The 20,669-nt window shown below is 40.2% G+C and overlaps 1 protein-coding gene across 1 annotated transcript; it reads left to right on the top strand.

Moving 5' to 3' along the window:
* The first annotated feature begins 859 nt into the window (after positions 1 to 859).
* LOC134334637 (sialate:O-sulfotransferase 1) lies at positions 860 to 20,030 on the top strand. Its single transcript, XM_063017046.1, has 8 exons — positions 860 to 1,328; positions 1,740 to 1,854; positions 6,684 to 6,868; positions 9,884 to 10,005; positions 11,658 to 11,829; positions 14,394 to 14,558; positions 17,463 to 17,663; positions 19,360 to 20,030. The coding sequence occupies exons 1-8, from the start codon at positions 929 to 931 to the stop codon at positions 19,710 to 19,712; spliced, it is 1,713 nt and encodes a 570-aa protein (XP_062873116.1). The 5' UTR covers positions 860 to 928; the 3' UTR covers positions 19,713 to 20,030.
* Positions 20,031 to 20,669: the final 639 nt, after the last annotated feature.

Below are 20,669 nucleotides of genomic sequence, written 5' to 3'. Positions count from 1 at the left end.
ATTTACACCTGGGACCTTGACACATGACACCAGGGAGGGACAACGACACATTTGGGCACAATTTGGACATGTTCACTGTGGGGTGTACTCACTTATGTTGCCAGCTATTTAGACATTAATGGCTGTGTGTTGAGTTATTTTCAGAAGACAGTAAATCTACACTGCTATACAAGCTGTACACTGACTACTCTAAGTTATATCCAAGTTTCATGTCTATAGTGTTGTCCCATGAAAAGATATAATGAAATATTTGCAGAAATGTGAGGGGTGTACTCACTTTCGTGATACACTGTATATATATATATATATATATATATATATATATATATATATATATATATATATATATATATATATATACATATATAAGTGGATTCATAAGGTCACGTAAGGATGTTAAACCAGAATGACTGGCTGTTCAATTAAGGACATATAAATATATTAAAATTACATATTTTAACACAAATATACAATTTCAACTTAACAATTAGGGTTTATTTTAGACTTGTTGCTTACAATATTTCTTATTGTTTTATTGCTGTTCAAGAATAGCTGTGATCTTCCTATAATACAATTATAAATAATTCATTTACTATTTCTAATGTTACTATATCATAGTTGTGAATGTCTATACGGTTGCAGCGTTCATTTATTCACAGTGGGTTTTTTTCACCAGGTTCCCCATTCGTCTAAGAAGATGTTCAGCCCCAGGTACTTCTACAAGCGATTGAATACAACAATACTGCGTTTACTTAATCCATGTGTGTGTTAGTGCACTGAAGCGAATGATCCTTCAGCAGAAGAACTTTGAAGCTGCAATCATTCGGAGAAAAGCAGAATGTAAATAAGGATTCCTTGAGGAAATATTAAACCTAAGCTACTTAAACACACTTCTTCAACGGTAGCATGATACTTTAAAACAGACAACATGGCAAAGCCATTCTACAGACTCCAGCGCTTTTTGCGGCGGACTCAGATGCTGTTTCTGTTTCTGGGCGTGGCCTACATCATGGCTGGAAGTGTACTTTTACTGCAGAGATCTGTACTGATGGTATCTCAACGTGGAAGCCTGCTCCCTCCACCCTCACTGCCTTCACCTCCAAGAACACTGAAAACTCCCGCTCTCAGACCCGGGTATGGCATGATGGCTCCTCGGTTAAGCGGGCATCAGGTTAGTCAGTCTGAGGATGGGGCTGAAGCACAATGGCTGATCACACGCAACCAGGAGATCCGACACCTCCGGCGGCGCTGGTTCCACAGTCTGATGTCTGAGCAGGACACCAGCAGGGTTGAGAGAGTCAGTCCAAAGAGGAAAGTCAGACACAAAGGTGAATCTTACTTATTATTTAATTATATTAAATATTCTTTAACATTTTAAGGTGGTAGATCACTAAAATTTGTCTTTCAGTTTTTGATTAAAATGCTGGAAAAATACAAGTATCAAAACTAGAGGCACAAATCAGAATATCCAAAATTCAAAACTAAATTAGGATTAATCCATGAGTTAGAAATCTAGATATTATAAATATTGTATTTTTTTATCAAATGGTATTACATGGTATAAAATAGTTGTTTTTAAAATAAAATGATTCAGCGATGTTTTAATCATGATTTCCTGAACCCCTTGAATTAACACCACTAATCTAACTAAAAAATGGCTTTAATAGAGCTAATTCTGACAGACAAAATTAGGAAACTCCCAACAGTTTTTCTGTTTACATTTATTAATCTTTTGACAGGTACCTACATCGGTTGTTTTCTGGACGATGCGAAGGACCGAGTGTTGAAGGGGATGGTGTTCTATGATTTTCGCAAAATGACCAGCACTCTTTGTCAAGACACCTGCACTGAGAGGTAACAGCCATCTATTTTTATCAATTCTTAATTGTAACTTTAACTATTATTAATTAATTACTAAAAGAACAGAAAGGTCCTGATTTACTGAGGTTTTAGGTTTGGAAAAGAAATGTAAAGCCAATTAATGACAGATGAAAGTATTGATTTTATAATTGTCAGACCATTTAAATTTTCACTTGGTTTCAGTATTAATTTTAGTATTACTTAAAAAAGGAGTACTTGGGTGGTGCAGAGGTTTGTTACGTTAACCCACCAGAGAAATGATTGGCCATGTCTGAGGATGAGAGGGCTGAGACTCTGTGATGGATTTCCATCCTGTTCAGGGTTTTTCTTTCTTGTGTTAAGTGGAACCGGACCAGTCACGACTCTTTTTAGGATAAAGTAGTTGTTGAAAATGAACTTAACTGTGTTTAGTTGGGGCGGGTATGGAATGCGCTAAAGCACTTCTGCAGAGTGTTCAAACTCACAGGTTTAAAACTCAGCAAAGCTACCAACCTGGACAGGCGTTCACACAACACAACACAACAACTGCAATCTCTGGGTCTGGTCCTGGTGCCTGTGTGAGTTGGGTGGAATCGCATAGAACTTAGGGTGGTTCTCTGTATGTGATACTGTGTGGGAACCAACACTGGCAGGTGATGAGAAGCGGATGCAGAGGGGGCGTGTGTTGATCCAGCTCTCCTTGATCAGCTTGAGGGTTGTGCATGCAATAGTAGATTTAGAATTGGGAGGAAAAGGGGAAAAATCCAGAAAAAAATGATAGGTGTATGTATTTAATGACTATATATTATAGACATTGTTTAAACGAACTGCCTACCAGTATAGATGGTAAACATTGGAGTTCTTTTCAGTGCTATATTGCACCAGTATATTGTAGGTGGGCTTGTCTTACCATTAAGCTCTGTACACAATCACAGCTTTTCTCATTTTGGAAGCACCAAACGGCACATATGTTTTAGATCTCTGTTTTATACCCCTGATAACTCTGAGATTTGAAACAGGTCCAGTTACGTTAGCGCAGCTCTGGGTTTTGTCAGTATACATGTTGAGGAAGCTTTTCCTGTTTGCAGTGACAGAGCCGACACCTGCTCCAGCTTCTCAGCCTCCAGTTAATCGACCGCTAGAGAAATCTGTCAAGGGAGGATCGGCCCTTTTAATTAACCTGCAATATGTCAGAACTGACTTAATAACATGGGTGACATTTGCAGTCTTTTGGGGGAATTTAAGCCGTTAAATAGAAAATGTGTATTGCTGTTTGCATTTTTATTTTGGCTGACTTATTTTAACACTCAGGGAGGCTTGCAGCATCGAAATCTAATCTCGTTCCAGCACTTAGTGAGTGCAAATGGTTTTATATACAAATGTACATTTAAGGTACATAACGATGGCTTATTTGTAGTTTCTCATGTAACAATTTACTTAAGTAAAATGATTAAGCCTTCATGGGACCACCCTAACAGCAAAAAGGTACATTTTTATACCTCACTTTCTAAAACACTGCATTGTAGGTGTGGATATCATAGATTTTGTGCAGCAAATAGACAAATATCAATTTTATTTTAGTCAGTGCAAAGAGGCTTGTTAAAATGTAAGTGATAATGATGAATGATGAATGATGGTAATTCCTCTGTGCGCTAGTTAAAGTAAACATCGAGCTTATGCAAGCATACGCTGTACGTCTCCTGCACCTGCCTACATTCAGTCATGCGGTTTTAGGCTGAATGTGTCTTAATGAAAAAAAAAACTGTCCTCACTCTGCCTCTGGTTGTTGTAGTTAAATGAATGGCTGGTTTATTTAAGTTCCTGATTTGTAAACATTTAATTTGTGCTAATAATCAATCTTAAATGAGTATAGACACTGTCAGTTTTTTTTTCTGAAAAACAAACACATTTTATGTACATGATTATAAGGAAATGCAAAAGAAAGGCTCAGGATGCTGATGTTGGTTCATGTGTGTGACAGACACTATAAATTCTTGTTCATGACTATTGTGAGTTGTAACCTGGTGCAGAGCGGCAGAATTGTAAGAATGGGTCGGCATAGAAAATAAATACACTATGTAAATACGTAATATCCAATCAAATCAGCTACTTTCATTAATTTTAAGAACTTAATGGGTGCATGTGCTTAACAGAGTCGACAGGGATTTACTGTTTTTCAAATAAAAGTTTTTTTTTTTTTTTTTTTTCCTCCCCTTTTTAGCGCTTCCAATTGTTCAATTAGCATCGTGCTTCCTCTCTGTCTATGCCGAACCCTGCGGTGATTGAAGCTAACCCGTATCCCCTCCGAAACACGAGCAGCAGCCAGATGCATCTTTGCCAAGGCTGGATTCGATACCACGCTCTCAGAATCCAGCCCTGGTTGCAGCGCGTTTCTTTTTACCGCTGCGCCACCTGAGCGGCGTATAAAACAGTTTTCTAAGTATATGTTTATTTTACACCACAATGCTGTCTGTGTGAATGTAGGGTCACTTAAATGTTAATCTGCTGAAGCACAGTTAACATTTACATTTTACATTTACATTTTCAGCAAATAGCAGATGCTTTTATTTGAAGTGATTTACAGTACTGTGACAGTATATTGTCTAAGCAAATAAGGGTTGAGGGCCTTGCTCAAGGGCCCAACAGTGGCAACCTAGCGGTGGTGGGGCTTGAACCTGTGACCTTTCAATTACTAGTCTAGTCCAGTACTAGTCCAGTACCTTAACCACTAGGCTACATATTTAGACAATGTGATTATCCTTATTATTATTAACAATGGACAAACAAGGACCAGTGTTTAATTAAGGTATGAATTTTAAATAACATTTAGATAATCTATTACAAAATTAAAGAAGAACCAATATATTTTGAAAGCAGCTTCAATTTATAATTTTGAAAACTCTGCACCAGTATATCAGTGAAGTGTTAACACTGATTTCATTAAATAATAGAAAAGTAGTGTGGGTACAATACATGTGGAATGGCTACACTGAGAATTTGTGATGTCTTAAGATAACCTGACGAACTGTTTTGGTAGTATTCTTACTCTGTGCTCAGTATAGTCCCTGACCAGGATTAAGGGATTACTGAGAACTGAACTTGCATTATATCACCTATTTACATGCACAAGTATATCTCAATACTACACAATAAACTGAAATTTTTACCCCATATATTTATTCAGAATGATATGAACAGATCTAACGGTAGCACAAGAAAGCAGTATCAGACATGTATCAGTCTTTGAACCGACAGATTTGCCTCTGTTTAAGATTGACTTTTTCCATCTCTCTGTGGTGAACCAGCTGCTGTGAGCAGCACGACTTCACAGGCTTAAAGGATCCATCAGGAGAAAAGCTCTTCCTCTTCCACTGCAGGTAGAAGTGAGCTTAATGGTTAGCTTTGAGCTGTAGATGTGCAGAAATAAGGCAGGGAGAGGCTCTGTTTACGTTGCTATAGCAATGTGTCAATGCCACTTATTGAACGGAGTGGATCAGGGGAAGAGTTGCTCATTCTAATGTCTCATGTGCATTTGTACAGCACACGCTGACTGAAATCGTGCCATTGGTCGGGCAGAGACACGAGTTTTGCTAGCAGGCAGACGTCAGTGATTTTTGCATACCCGAGTCAATAATTTGCGTCATGGACCTTGGGTATGGGGTGATGACATATGCAGTGGTTGCCAAGAGATGCATTTATTTGGCCAGGTGGCACCCTGCAGACAGCAGCCAGTCTGATACTATAAAGTCATTATGCCACCACTGCATGTCAAAGATGGTGAGGCAGATGTGCAGTACTAAAGCCAATGCTGCCAGATGTTCTTTGGCTACAAGATAAGGGCAGAGAACTGAAGATGCATGGGCACTAACACTGCATTACTAATCAGTTTCATTTGACTAGCAGAGTTTTATTTTTTTACCAGTGATATAAATCCTACAACGTCTACTTAATACACTATTTCCTTATGCTTGTTTATCGTGGAGATGCTTGATCTTGGAATACCAATTCCATTTAGTAAAGGCACATTCACATGAGAAGCGGCACATTAGCTTTTGCACTGCTTTTTAACGATAAGCATTTAAGACTCTCGAAAAAAAGCTGATTCTTACAATTTCTCAGAACCCCGAGCTATAACACAAGTTTAAAAGTGAAACAGGAGAAAAATCCAGCTAAACACAGATACATGTGGAAGCTTTCAGAGTGGACGGTTGTTCCACACAAATGTAGATTTGTCTCATATGCGCACTTTGATGACGTTTTACTGCACCGCTCAAGCCGAGTGCTGAACAAAGTGGCTGGTTATTGTTACTTTGAAATTAAATAAATATTGTATATTTTAAAATATTTTAAAAAGAAACTGAACATGTTGAGTTTAAGGGAAATGTTGAGTTTAAGGGTACTAATTTCTCCACAAAGGGGGGTGAGTTTCAAAGATGTTGAGTTTAGTGGATGTTGATTTACAAGGGACCACTGTATAAACATAATGCTAGGTTGTTTTTTTATTTTCTTTATTTTTTTCATTTATCTTTTTTTTTTTTCATTTTTCCAGCTCTGTTGTGATTTATCTTAGTAATAATGTGAGCAAGACAATGTTTTTTTTTTTTGAAAAATGTGTTTGACTATAAAAGAAATACAAAGACCACATTGTTAAACTGGTGGCAAAAAACTTTCTTTCCCTTTTAGCAGCATTAGCTCAATAGCTCTGGTGAAAAAAAGTAATAAAAAACATAGTAAACTTAACAGTTCTTGGCTGATTTGTCATTTAGATGTGGGAACAGTGTAAATATCATTTTTGGCCTGATTCTTTAATATGCAGCATCTCATTCTGTTATTCATTCTCACAGCGGGTACCAGTATGCTGGTGTGGAGTACGGGTCCGAGTGTTACTGTGGCAACCGCATTACTGGGGCTCAGCTAAAGGAGGAAGACTGTAATTTGGACTGTAAAGGAGAGAAGGGCTCCATCTGTGGAGGGGTGGGCCGTCTGTCCATCTATAAGGTGGAGGAGGTTCTTCTTGGCCAGAGGAGATGTGAGTACTGACAACAGGTTTAGATCTTTACTGGTACGGCAGGCCTTTATCACCTTGTTCTGCTGGCTTCTGTTTCACTATTCAAAGGCAGAGACATGAAAAGACTTTGTGAAAATGTTGGGGCAGGGACATCCTACAGAACGTATAGATTTTGTTTTCTTGTCACATTTACACCTCAGACACCAAGTGCAGTAAGTGACAGACAGGCTGCATCTATAACCCACATGCGTACCTTTAACCTGATCTGATATAAAGTTGTGGATTTAATCATGTCTAAGAGATTTAGCCTAATAGCAGTAAAATAAATAGCTATAAATTCTAACCATTCTATTTAACCTGACATTACATTCTGTAACATGAACAAATATGAAAAAGCTATTGTAAGATTATTTATTTGAATGCCCCTATTCAGGGATCTACTCAGCAGATCATCTGGAAGCCTTCCTGACACAAACCCTCTCATTCTGGGCTTAAGACCGGCACTGAGAGTGCACTGACAAGTGCACGTCCATATGCCTAGGCTGTTCAGACATCTTCTCCCCAGACCCCCCATTAGCAGACATAACCAGTTAGACTCCCAACCAGTCGATAGCACCATTGAGATTCGAACCCTGATTTCTGCGGTAGTGGGCTAGTGTAGTTAGCCCACCAGAGTACCAATGAAAAGACTACTGTAAGCTAAAAAAAACTAATGTGCTAAATTAAAATTTGAAATAAAAAGAAATATTCAGCTTATTAAAATAGCCTAAACAACCCTAAGTCTTAGTTTCTCTCTCTATCTCTCTTTCTCACTCTCCGGCACAGTGGCTCAGTGGGTAGCACTGTCGCCTCACAGCAAGAAGGTCCTGGGTATGATCCCAAGGTGGGGCGGTCTGGGTCCTTTCTGTGTGGAGTTTGCATGTTCTCCCTGTGTCTGTGTGGGTTTCCTTCCACAATGCACCTACATTACAACATTTGAATGTAATCATTGGTCATCATTATATACTAGACATTTTTATACTTATATTTTATTCAGGTTTTAAAAATGCTATTACTAAGCAATTAACATTGTATGATAATATTTGTAACATCCCAACCTGTAATGCTCACTCCAGCAGAGAGAGGTGCAGACCAGCACATGTGTACTTGTTTAGAACTACACACCCCAGCATCCCTAGCCATCATTAACACTCATCTGTTTCAGCTGAGCCTGACAGTTTATAAGCTTGCCAGTAATTTAGCTTATTGCTGAGTCTGTGCCTGTGGAACCAAGCCAGTAAATGAAATGAAAAAGCTCTTGAGCTAACTATAGTTGTAGCTGTTATAGTTGTTGACTTGTGTCCCAGGCCCACTTGACCTTGACTTTGGAGCAAAGTGTATAAAGAAAAGATCTTAATGACTTTGTATGTATGGAGGGTTTATTATTGTGGTGCAGATGGCAAAACGTCTGTTACAAACACTGCTTAACTGGCTGGTGTTCCAGTAGAAACGTGACTAAAGACATTACAAAATACATCTGAAAACTGTGATAGAAAGTAAACGTTCAGAGCCAAGAGAACGACACATGCTTAATGTTAGACCTCAACAGTGGCTTTTTCTTGGTATGGTTTGGGTCCACTTCTTTACTTGCTGGAATGGGTCAGTGAAGACCAATATATCTTAATTCCGACTGGTCACAACATCAATATGTGTTGTGTTGTGCTGGTATGAGTGGATCAGACACAGCAGCACTGCTTATTGTGTCCACTTACTGTCCACTCTATTAGACACTCCTACCTAGTTGGTCCACCTTGTAGACGTAAAGTCAGAGACGATCGCTCATCTATTGCTGCTGTTTGAGTTGGTCATCTTCTAGACCTTCATCAGTGGTCACAGGACGCTGCCCACGGAGCGCTGTTGGCTGGATATTTTTGGTTGTTGGACTATTCTCAGTCCAGCAGTGACAGTGAGGTGTTTAAAAACTCCATCAGCATTGCTGTGTCTGATCCACTCATACCAGCACAACACACACTAACACACCACCCCCATGTCAGTGTCACTGCAGTGCTTAGAATGATTCACCACCCAAATAATACCTGGTGGGGGTCCTGACCATTGAAGAACAGCATGAAAGGGGGCTAACAAAGTATGTAGAGAAACAGATGGACTACATTCAGTAATTGTAGAACTACACAGTGCTTCTATATGGTTAGTGGAGCTGATAAAATGGACAGTGAGTGTAGAAGTGAGTGTAGAAACAAGGAGGTGGTCATAATGTTATGCCTGATTGGTGTATATAGACAAAATGTATGGATATTTATTGCATCTATTCCTGTACACAGCTGCTTCACTATAGTGTGTGTCGTTATAGATGTTACCCCAGTGCCTGTGAGCTGAACCCCCACTGCTCTGTGGTGCTCTGTAGCTTCAGAAGCGATGTGTTTGATGATTTTGTCCAGCTGTTTTATCTTTTCTGGCCCTCAGAGGCTCAAACATTGTTCCAGCTTGTTTGAGACCCCAGTGCCTCTTCATTTATTTAGAGAGACAAACAAAAGCTTGAGCCTGGTTAATTCCAGGGGGTACTGATGGGTATTGTGTGTCGTGTCTCGTGTCACTGGTGAGCTAAAACATGCCTGTTAATGAATCTGCTCTGGTGTTAATTGCACAGTAAACAATCTGAAATGAGCAGATTATGACTTGATGTGTTTGTGTTGTGTTTCAGCCTCTGCTTTGTTTTTTCTGCGGCTGGAGATTGGTTGTATTGGTTTTATTACAGGTTGAATATTGGCTTTGGGCAAAACAAAAATGTAAACAGCTGCATAGACTGGCCAACTAAAGACACCCTTAATTTAGATGTAATGTATCTTTAAGTAAGAAATTTTACAGCTAATTTTTCACAAAATGTGTTGTTGGTTTGTTGCATGGAATATTACATTGAATAGATGAGTGTGTGATGGTCTACAATACATTGGCACACTGTCCAGAGTTCTGTTTTGTGTCAAGTGTTTCCAGGTGGCACCAGACCCACAGTGAAATTTTGCTATATGTTTTTTCCAGACAGGAACGTACGCTACCGAGGCTGCTTCAAGAGACCAGACAACATTACTGCAGCATCTTTGGTCCGTGTGGTCCAGCCCAACCTGACCTCCCAGATGTGCATCGCAGCGTGCATGGACAAGGTCTTAGTTATTACCTTTCATTATCACCCTGCCAACATTCCCAGCCCCCAGTTCACTCTGGTTCTTCATTTGCTTATATCTCTAGAAGATTAGCATTGATTGGCCATTCTCCTGGCATCCATGCTCCAGCTCAATTTCCTCTCTATGCTCTTTGAATGAAAGTTAGATTTCTGCCACAGTTTTGTGAAAACAATCTGCTTGCTTAAACATTAATGTGGCCCTTAAGACAATCAATTAACGCTATAATCAATTGTGCACACTACTTGCTGAGTGCTGTTTTTCTGGCGTAATTGGAGCACCCGCTATCTGAGTGTGATGCCTCACCACGCTGTCCCCGCAGGGTCAGTTGACAGTCAACTGAGAAACTAAGTGCAATTGATTTCACTTAATGGAACACAAATAGATGTGATGGATGTAATGTAAATATTCTCCGTTCTAATAAATATAGCCTGTGTGGCCAAACCTTTGTGGAGACCTGAGACCTGCACATCACAATCAAAGCCATGAGCAGCAATATGAAGTTAGTCTTCATCTTTATTAATGCATTCCACTACATTTTGAAATATGACTGCATGGACATATTCATTTAACCTCAAGTGTATAAGTAAGGTCAAGTTGTGATCTTCACAGTTGTTTACAAATCTTTCCATAGTTGTTGGATACGTTCTGGGCACTGTGCAGGCCAGACCAAGTTCTCCATACCAAATCGGCAAACTATTTATTTATGGACTTTACTACTGGAACAGGAACGGCTTGCCATATACTTTTACTGCTATAAAATTCTTAGCTGGAGTTCTCTAGTTCTCTATTGTATGCTGTATCATGAACACTTCCCTTCTTGACCAATTAAAAAGTATATAATATTTTACAGATGCCAATGTGGTGACCCATTGTAGTTTTATTTCATTTATTAATTCATTTATTCGTTTATCCGTTGTCTAAAGCGTGATTCATCACAGCAGAGGATGTGTTTTTTAATTGATGCTATATTTTATACCACTCCTGCATAACCTAGGAATTGTACATGGTGTGCTTGTGCATAGCTGTTTAGCTACAGATACTTCTCCATGAAGCTCCTGATGAGAAACACTGCTATGTAGACAGTGGTAGCCTAGTGGGTAGAGCTTTGAGCTTACAACTAAAACGTTGAGAGTTCAAACCCCAGCTCTGCCATGCAGCCACTGTTGGGCCCTTGAGCAAGGCCCCTAACCCTGTGTGCTCCAGGGGCGCCATACATTGGCTGACCCTGCGCTCTGACCCCAGCTTCCAAAAAAACAAGCTGAGATATGCGAAGAAAGAATTTCATTGTACTGTACACCTGTATGTGTATATATGACAAATAAAGGCGTTCTATTCTATACACAGTTCCTGTGTTGAAGTTGCTTTCAAAGGCAGTTTGAAACCTAGTAGTAGAAAAAAACTAAGACTAGATGATTTGTATGATATTATGACTCAGCTGTCTAATCCTGAGTTAATGTGTGCTATAACTGTTCAGCTGAGCTGCACAATAACTGCTCAGCTTCTAACATGGTATTTATTCTAGCTTTTTTATACAACAGATCAGCTGCCAAGGACAAAACGCTTACAACTGAGGTGAATCCTCACTGTCTTTCTTTTCTGTACATTAATGCAGTATTTTTATCTCTTATCAGGAGTTTCCTTTAGCCATGCTGAGTACACCAGACTGTTTCTGCGGCTACGCCACTCCATATTTCTCCCTCCATGAGCCAGTCAATGAAGACCGCTGTGCACAGGTCAATAGCAGCATGCCAACTGCCAAACCATGTCCATCCTTTCTGCAGGTCTACCAGACCCCCGTGCAGGGTAAGAACCATGCTGACCTGTGTTTCTATCTGTGTAATGTAATGAACACAATGCTGACTTTTATGACAATAATACATATTATTTAAATTGCTAAAGAAATAGTGGTTCTAATGTTGGGTACTGAGTCAGACATAGATAAGGTCACTGCTTTCATCCTTGCATCATGATTGTTCTCTAAATCCAGAGGCTACATTTAAGGACCTTGGTGTAACACTTGATACTAAATTATTTTAATTTCCACATAAAAAACTTAAAAAACAAGACCTATGATATTCTTATGTGATAAGAAATCATACATACTAGGCTCTTTATTTGAAAACACTACACTAATACCAAGCGGGAGCCCTGTTTGGTCTCAGAACAGCCGTAGTTGTTTGTGGCATGGAATTTGCCATATCCCAAAGGTGCTCTAAAGTACAATAAACTTGTGCTTTGTGACATGGCACACTATAATGATGGATATAGCCATTATAGGGTGAGTATACTGTGTCCATAAAGAAATACACATAATCAGCAACAGTACCTAGACAGGCTGTGGCATTTAAACAACAGTTGATTTGAATTGCCAGGCTGACGCCACCAGCAGCTTGAACTGTTGACACGTGGCAGGTTGGGTCCATAAATTTATAGTCTGCATTATGCTGCTACAATACAACTAGATGACCTACAGACATATATGAGCAAATAAAGTGGTCTGGTGAGTGTATTCTACAACATCTGGATTGATCTATTGTAATGTTTGCTGGCTGGCTGTTCTGCAGTTTGTTTAAATAAGCTGTTGATATCAATCAGGTCATATCAGTCAAGTCTTTTTCAGTTTACACTGATCAGCCATAACATTAAAACCACCTCCTTGTTTCTACACTCACTGTCCATTTGATCAGCTCCACTTACCATGTAGGAGCACTTTGTAGTTCTACAATTACTGACTGTAGTCCATCTGTTTCTCTACATACTGTTTTAGCCTGCTTTCACCCTGTTCTTCAATGGTCAGGACCCCCACAGGACCACCACAGAGCAGGTATTATCTAGGTGTTGGATCATTTATTTATTTATTTAGGTGTTCTTAGCACTGCAGTGACACTGACATGGTGGTGGTGATGGAGTTTTTAAATACCATGTCCACTCACTGTCCACTCTATTAGACATTCCTACGTAGTTGGTCCACCTTGTAGATGTAAAGTCAGAGACGATTGCTCATCTATTGCTTCTGTTTGAGTTGGTCATCTTTGAGGTCTTCATCAGTGGTCACAGGACGCTGCCCACGGGGCACTGTTGGCTGGATATTTTTGGTTGGTGGACTATTCTCAGTCCAGCAGTGACAGTGAGGTGTTTAAAAACTCCATCAGCATTGCTGTGTCTGATCCACTCATACCAGCAGAACACACACTAACACACCACCACCATGTCAGTGTCACTGCAGTGCTGAGAATGACCCACCACCCAAATAATACCTGCTCTGTAGTGGTCCTGGGAGAGTCCTGATTATTGAAGAAAGGGGGCTAACAAAGTACGCAGAGAAACAGATGGACTACAGTCAGTAATTGTAAAACTACAAAGTGTTTCTGTATGGTAAGTGGAGCTGATAAAATGGACAGTGAGTGTGGAAACAATGAGGTGGTTTTAACGTTATGGTTGATCGGTGTATACTGGCTGCTTTAAAAATTTCACAGTAACTAGAAAGTCCTGTTTAGGATCTTCAAGACCTAAATAGTTTAGCACTATCACTTTGTTTAGCTATTGCAGGACGTATTTATTTCTAGAATCACTTGTAAATCATCCTGCAAAAGGTGTTTTTCTTATCCCTAAACTTTAGATTAATGTCCCAAATGCAAACTTTATACATTTAAATCCAGATTTATCCTTTAGCAGTTCTTGCTTGACCTGGCCTATTAGTAGCACTTGACATTAATTCTTATTTGTCTTTATAACTGTTGAAATTGGAATAGACTTGGACAGCTTTAATTTATTTCAGAATGCTGTCAAACAAGTCTTTGATTTTCGGCTTGTGGTGGGTTATTGGCTTGACTTCAACTTGCTGCTCATCAGAACACTCTTGAATATTAATAGGGTTCACCTGGTGCTGTCTCATGTTGGCTGTTATATGACCAGGCACAACAATTATTGGACTTAATTATTTTCCCCAGCTGGGTCCATATTCCATTATGAATTCTTCACTGTTCCCAGCAGTTGGCAGCAGATATTCTGAGCGGGAATCTCTGATCTCACCCAGATATGAATTGATGTTTAACTTTTTTCATTTGACTTCTTATTCAAGTTGACTTTCTTATTGGATTGCTTTGGGGTCCAGGTTTGTACTCTATATGTCTTTGCAACATGTCTTTTGATCCAAGATTTTTCTGAATATAAGAAGACGTCATGGATTTAGCTTACAGTCACACTCCTTTTTATATGGTGTCTCCATAAGTTTGTTTATTAATTTGTTGAAATAATATGATGGGCTTAGTGTTAAGGTACTAAACTAGTAATCAGAAGGCTGGATTCAGAAGTAGTAAAACATGAAAAAGAAATGAATAATAAATAATTTTTATTTATTGTTTTAGACTCCAGATGTACTGAGAGGAGGTTCCTTCCAGAAAAATCCAGTCAACTGGTGGCACTGTCGAGTTTCCCTGGAGCGGGTAACACCTGGGTGAGGCACCTGATTGAGCTTGCGACTGGATATTACACAGGCAGCTACTACTTTGATGGAACCCTTTATAATAAAGGTAATTAAAACCTTCTCCTTTTTAGCTGTTTAGTTGTTTTTATTTTATTGTGAATTATTGTTTGCTGGTCCATGTACAGTTAGTTGCATTAGAGTGATACAGTTCTGTACTTAGTATTTTTATCTCTGTGCATTAATCATACAGTGTAATTATGTACTCTGCCAGTCTGTTGGTGAAAATAACACATTTAATAGCACATTCAGGCTTTTATAAGCTTTACATTAAACCTCTGCAGGATGCCATCTGGATGGAGGCTGCTTTCTCTTTAAATAAGCTTAACATAGTTTAAAATGCTGTATCCCCTTCTCCAAGGTTCACACTAGCTGTCTGTTCTACATTGACTATAAATGGTGTATTCAAATGTTTAGATTCTGTATATCATAGTGATTTACTAAAGCAGTATGGGTGGCACGGTGGCTCGATGGGTAGCACTGTTGCCTCACAGCAAGAAGGTCCAGGGTTCAATTCCCAGGTAGAGCGGTCCAGGTCCTTTCTGTGTGGAGTTTGCATGTTCTTCCTATGTTTGCGTGGGTTTCCTCTGGGAGCTCTGGTTTCCTCCCACAGTCCAAAGACATTTAAATTAGATGAATTGAGCTTTGCACTCCTAGTTGTATAGTCTGAATGACAATAAAGTTCACTTTGACTTTGAAATGATACAAAATTGTCCATAACTGTGTTTGGCCTACAAAACTTGAACTGATTAATCTTGTGTAATGTGTAACTACCAGTTTTGTCATGTGTGTAAAACATGATGTTAAAATCCTTATAAATAATAAATAAATAATAAAGCAGTATAGCCAGTTCCAAGCACTTTGTTTAGCCTAGGTAAGTCTTGTTTTATTCCCTTAGATCACTTAAACCTCTGCCCCAAAACCCCTTAAACTTGGTTCAGAATTAATTTAAGAATGCAGACTCAATAAATGTTCATAATTCTGAATGAAAAAACAAGTTTAATTTAGAGTAGTCATAGATCTTGTCTTTATCTTGTTAAGGCATGTTTTTAATTATGGAAAGTAATACATATATTTATTAGTGTGCTTTTCGTAGATAAACTAATTGTATTACAGAACATAATGTAATATACTGTGTGATTTTGGCCTTATTAGAAAAAGATGCTGCATTATAATATTAAATGTGAGGCAGGAATAGATCCTGACCATTTCCATGCAATGTTACTGCTTTTTGGGCAGAAATACACTGATCAGTTATACCATTAAAACCACCTTCTTGTTTCTACACTCACTGTCCATTTTATCAGCTCCACTTACCATATAGGAGCACTTTTTAGTTCTACAATTACTGACTGTAGCCCATCTGTTTCTCTACATACGTTTTTAGCCTGCTTTCACCCTGTTCTTCAATGGTCAAGACCCCCACAGGACCACTACAGAGCAAGTATTAAGGTGGTGGATGATTCTCAGCACTGCAGTGACACTGACATAGTGGTGGTGTGTTAGTGTGTGTTGTGCTGGTATGAGTGGATCAGACACAGCAGCACTGTCCACTCACTGTCCACTCTATTAGACACTCCTACCTAGTTGGTCCACCTTGTAGACGTAAAGTCGGAGACGATTGCTCATCTGATGCTGCTTTTTGAGTTGGTCATCTTCTAGACCTTCATCAGTGGTCACAGGACGCTGCCCATGGGGCGCTGTTGGCTGGATATTTTTGATTGTTGGACTATTCTCAGTCCAGCAGGGACAGTAAGGTGTTTAAAAACTTCATCAGTGCTGCTGTGTCTGATCCACTCATACCAGCGCAACACACACTAACACACCACCACCATGTCAGTGTCACTGCAGTGCTGAGAATGATCCACCACCCAAATAATACCTGCTCTGTAGTGGTCCTGGGAGAGTCCTGACCATTGAAGAACAGCATGAAAGGGGGCTAACAAAGCATGCAGAGAAACAGATGGACTACAGTCAGTAATTGTAGAACTACAAAATGCTTCTGTATGGTAAGTGGAGCTGATAATATGGACAGTGTGTGTAGAAACAAGGAGGTGGTCATAATGTTATGGCTGATCAGTGTATATCATCTTTGTATATGTCTCTACCTGGGGCAGTAATATGCAACTGATTCTTTACCTGTCTTTATTCTGTATTATGTCCAGAGACATTTTTTCCTTAATCTAGTCATTTCCAATTCCTTGGCGCAAATTACAACCCTCTGTTGCATGCAGAATGGCCACAGACTGTCCCATTTCCCAATAACACACTTGCAGTAGTAGCAGACCACTACTTATTCATTGGCCAGCTGTGATGCCTCACCCAGAGCTTTATCACACACTGAGGGTCACACTAATCTCCATGTGAGTCTCACCACTGCTTAGCTAACGCCTCAGCCAGCTGCAGAGATAGCATATCACAGTCGCAGAATGAAGAAACCTGTAACCCTGTCTGACCCTCCTACATTCAAACATGACCAGGTCCATGGCACTGCTGAGATTGGAACTTTGATCTCATTGGTTGTATTAGCGCATCAGACCGCTGTGCCTCCCGAACCCCCATAAATCAAATTTTGAAAAGGCTTTGGTTTTGGAGTTTGTGCTTTGGTGCAGTCCAGCAAGTAAATGTAACATGGCTTGGAAAAAAGAATCAATATTGGTTAAACCTTATCTAACTTTCAGGCTTAGTTTAACTCACGCTGTAAACTTTCTATTTAAATTAAAACACAAAGAATAAATTGAAGAAAAAATCAGTTCAGTTCTGTTGAGGGTTACTGTAATTTTTCCATATCCATCACAAGCCTAATGTTATTATTCTGGCTGGAAAGGAGAGGGACCATTACTCAGCATTAGCGCTCCTTTGTCAAAAGTGTGTGTGTGTTCAGACTGAGTCGCTGCACTGAATGCTGCCCACATCTTGGTAAGCATCCAGTCCATTTCTTCCTTCCGTGCAGGCTTCAAGGGCGAGAAGGATTATTGGAAAAGTGGAAGGACCATCTGTGTGAAGACGCACGAGAGCGGGAGGAGGGACATTGAGATGTACGACTCGGCCATCTTACTCATCAGAAACCCTTACCACTCCCTCATGGCTGAGTTCAATCGAAAATGTGCAGGACACCTTGGCTATGCATCGGACCAGCACTGGAAGAGCAAAGGTATTGTGTAGAAGGATGCACCACAGGAGAAAAAAGACTGTTATAGCAGCAAATGTAGTAGCAGTGGAGATCAATAAGGTATTGTCCAAGGTTTTGGAATAGGGCAGTTGTAGTCTAGTGGTTAAGGTACTGGACTAGTAAGCAGAAGGTCCCTGGTTCAAAACCCCATCACTGCCAGGTTGCCACTGTTGGGCCCCTGAGCAGGGCCCTTAACCCTCAATTGCTTAGACTGTAAGTCGCTTTGGATAAAAACGTCTGCTAAATGCTAAAAATGTAAATGTAACGTAAATGAATCAACTTTCAATAATTGCAGTACAAGTTGACTCCACATACGGCAGTTGTAGCCTAGTGGTTAAGGTAGTGGACTAGTAGTCAAAAGGTCGCTGGTTCAAGCCCCACAACTGACAGGTTGCCACTGTTGGGCCCTTGAGTGAGGCCCTTAACCCTCAATTGCTTAGATAATATGCTGTCACATTGCTGTAAGTCTCTTTGAATAAAAGAGTCTGCCAAAATGCTGAAAATGTAAATGTAAATAGGATGTCTCAACAAACTCCCTCATGGCTGAGTAGGCAATCCCTCAGGGCAAGCAGTAGCCTAGTGGTTAAGGTACTGGACTAGTAACCAGAAGGTTGCTGGTTCAAGCCCCACCACTGCCAAGTTGCTGCTGTTGGACCCTTGAGCAGGGCCCTTAACCCTCAATTGCTCACACTGTATACTGTAACTGTACTGTAAGTCGCTTTGGCTAAAAGCGTCTGCTAAATGCTGAAAATGTAAATGTAAACTCATGGGGTCTGTCCGAAAACCTAGTGATCTCTCTGCATTTTACGTGATCCTACACGTGCTCCCGAGAACAAGGCATGTCTAAATTCTTAGATACCCTAACATGCTGCCTACTAAGGTGCCTTAATTCGAAGCAATAAACTGACTTAATAACAAGGAAGCATTCAATGCTTCCTTAGCGGTGAAGACAATCCCAGCATTTAGTGCGGCACAACTTTTCTCAACAAAGATTTCAAACATGGCGAACGAATGCGGAGCAGCCAATGAAGTTCTTTTCAAATGTAAATAAATTCTCATTGATTTGATTGGTATGAAGGTGTACAAGTGTCATTTACTTGCAAATTAAGGCTCATCGGTGACAAACACGGAGGGAGGCGTTAGCTGGCATGCTAGCGGGTTGTGCCACCTTGTGCCATTGGTTTGAATGGCCTGAGGCTAACTGTGTTAGCTAAGTAAGCGAACACACAAGTGATTGTGTCTGAATATTCTGCCTTATAAGTTTAATGTCTTATTAGAATCCTCTGCCCAGGTAGGCAGTAAACAGCAAGGCATCTCACAAGGTTTTTGAACAGACCCATGATCAACAAACTCAGCTAATTAACAGTAATAAAGTAAATGTAGTGAGTTTAAGACAACTCGGGTTATGTCACAGGGTTAAAGTGTTAGTCAGAATTCATTCTTTGTTTCACTGCCAGTCTAATATAATGAGCTTAATCCTGTGCTAAAATAAATTATAGTCAGTATTAAATGGATCAGTGTTCTGATCTCTTTGTAAAGTCAAAGGCAAAAAGCCAACTGGATTAGCAAATTTAATTAAGGAACACTGCGACAAAGATGAATCAACAGTTCCTTGCTCTCAAAACAGATAAGTTCTGCTGATTGTTATTAAAACTTTGCTTTGTCTCTTTGTCTGCAGAGTGGCCTGAGTTTGTAGGAAGTTATGCATCCTGGTGGGTGTCCCACGTACTCGACTGGCTTCGTTTTGGCCAGAAGCTGCTGGTGGTGCAGTATGAGGACCTGCAGAAATCGCTGGTGCCAAGACTTCATGACATTATCACCTTTCTCAATGCCAGCACCAGTGAGGAGCACCTGCTCTGTGCTGAAAATAACAAAGACGGGCACTTCAAACGCTCTGGTGTGCGCCGGCCCAACTTCGACCCCTTTACCCCGGACATGAGGAGGCTGATTGACAGTTATATTACGGTTGTGGACCGGGAACTTAGAACAAGAAACTACACAGGCTTGCCTCAGGAGTACCTCCCCAGATGATGAGGGCTACATCCTTGAGGATTTGAACTATGTCCATTGTTGTAGAGGGAAATGTGCTTGGTTCTCTGAAGTGGAAGAGGATTGGATTACATTTCTGGTAGAGCTTTGGCATCCAACAGAACTCCATCAAGCTTAAATGTAAATTAAAGAGGTATTTTAGATTAGATGTCGTCACATGGGAGGGAAAATGTTCTGTAATTCTGAAAGCTGACATCCATATGCTATTTTCTAATTTTCATTTCATAAACTTTGCTCCACCATGTTTTCAGTGTAACAATATTAGTGGTCTTTTTTAATAAAATAATCAGTCAAACATGATGGAAACTCTCTTTTAGCGTTTTATATTTTCTATAGTTAAATTGTCATTTAACAGTAGATTTAAAAGAAGTACACCAACAAGGCATAACATTATGACCACTGACAGGTGAAGTGAATAACACTGATTATCCCTTCATCACGGCACCTGTTAGAATACACAGTGCATCGCAGTTGGTTGTGTTTGGGGCAGCAAAAGGGGGACCAACAGAATATTAGGAAGGTGGTCATAATGTTATGCCTTATTGGCATGGCTGGATTACTGACCGGGCCAGTGGGGCCAGCGCCCAGGGGCCCTTGAGGTCAGGGGGCCCGGCCCAAAACATTTTGCGATGCCTATCAACATTTATGATACAATATATTTTTATTTCCGAGGGCCCTCCATTTTAAGGATCCTCTGACTATTAGGGACTTTGACCCCAGGGCCTCTTGGGGGCCCTATCCATGCTTTTGGGGCCCCTAACCATGCTTTTGGGGCCCCTAGCCATGCTTTTGGGCCCTAGCCATGCTGTTGGGGGCCCTAACCATGCTTTTGGGCCCTAGCCATGCTTTTGGGCCCCTTATGAAAATGGATGAGGCGTTGTGGCACTGCTCTGACTTCGACTTCTGGCTATTAGGGGTCCTAGGAAAGAGGGGGGCATA

Source organism: Trichomycterus rosablanca, chromosome 20 (assembly GCF_030014385.1).
Source record: "Trichomycterus rosablanca isolate fTriRos1 chromosome 20, fTriRos1.hap1, whole genome shotgun sequence".
In the NCBI taxonomy this organism is placed as follows: domain Eukaryota; kingdom Metazoa; phylum Chordata; class Actinopteri; order Siluriformes; family Trichomycteridae; genus Trichomycterus; species Trichomycterus rosablanca.
This window is presented reverse-complemented; position numbering and strand designations above follow the sequence as displayed.

Excerpts from the sequence above, each read along its gene's own strand:
- LOC134334637 (XM_063017046.1), top strand. The coding sequence starts at position 929 with ATGGCAAAGCCATTCTACAGACTCCAGCGCTTTTTGCGGCGGACTCAG. Across the intron at positions 6,869-9,883 it reads TCTTCTTGGCCAGAGGAGAT|ACAGGAACGTACGCTACCGA; the intron begins GTGAGTACTGAC and ends TGTTTTTTCCAG. Across the intron at positions 14,559-17,462 it reads TGGAACCCTTTATAATAAAG|GCTTCAAGGGCGAGAAGGAT; the intron begins GTAATTAAAACC and ends CCTTCCGTGCAG.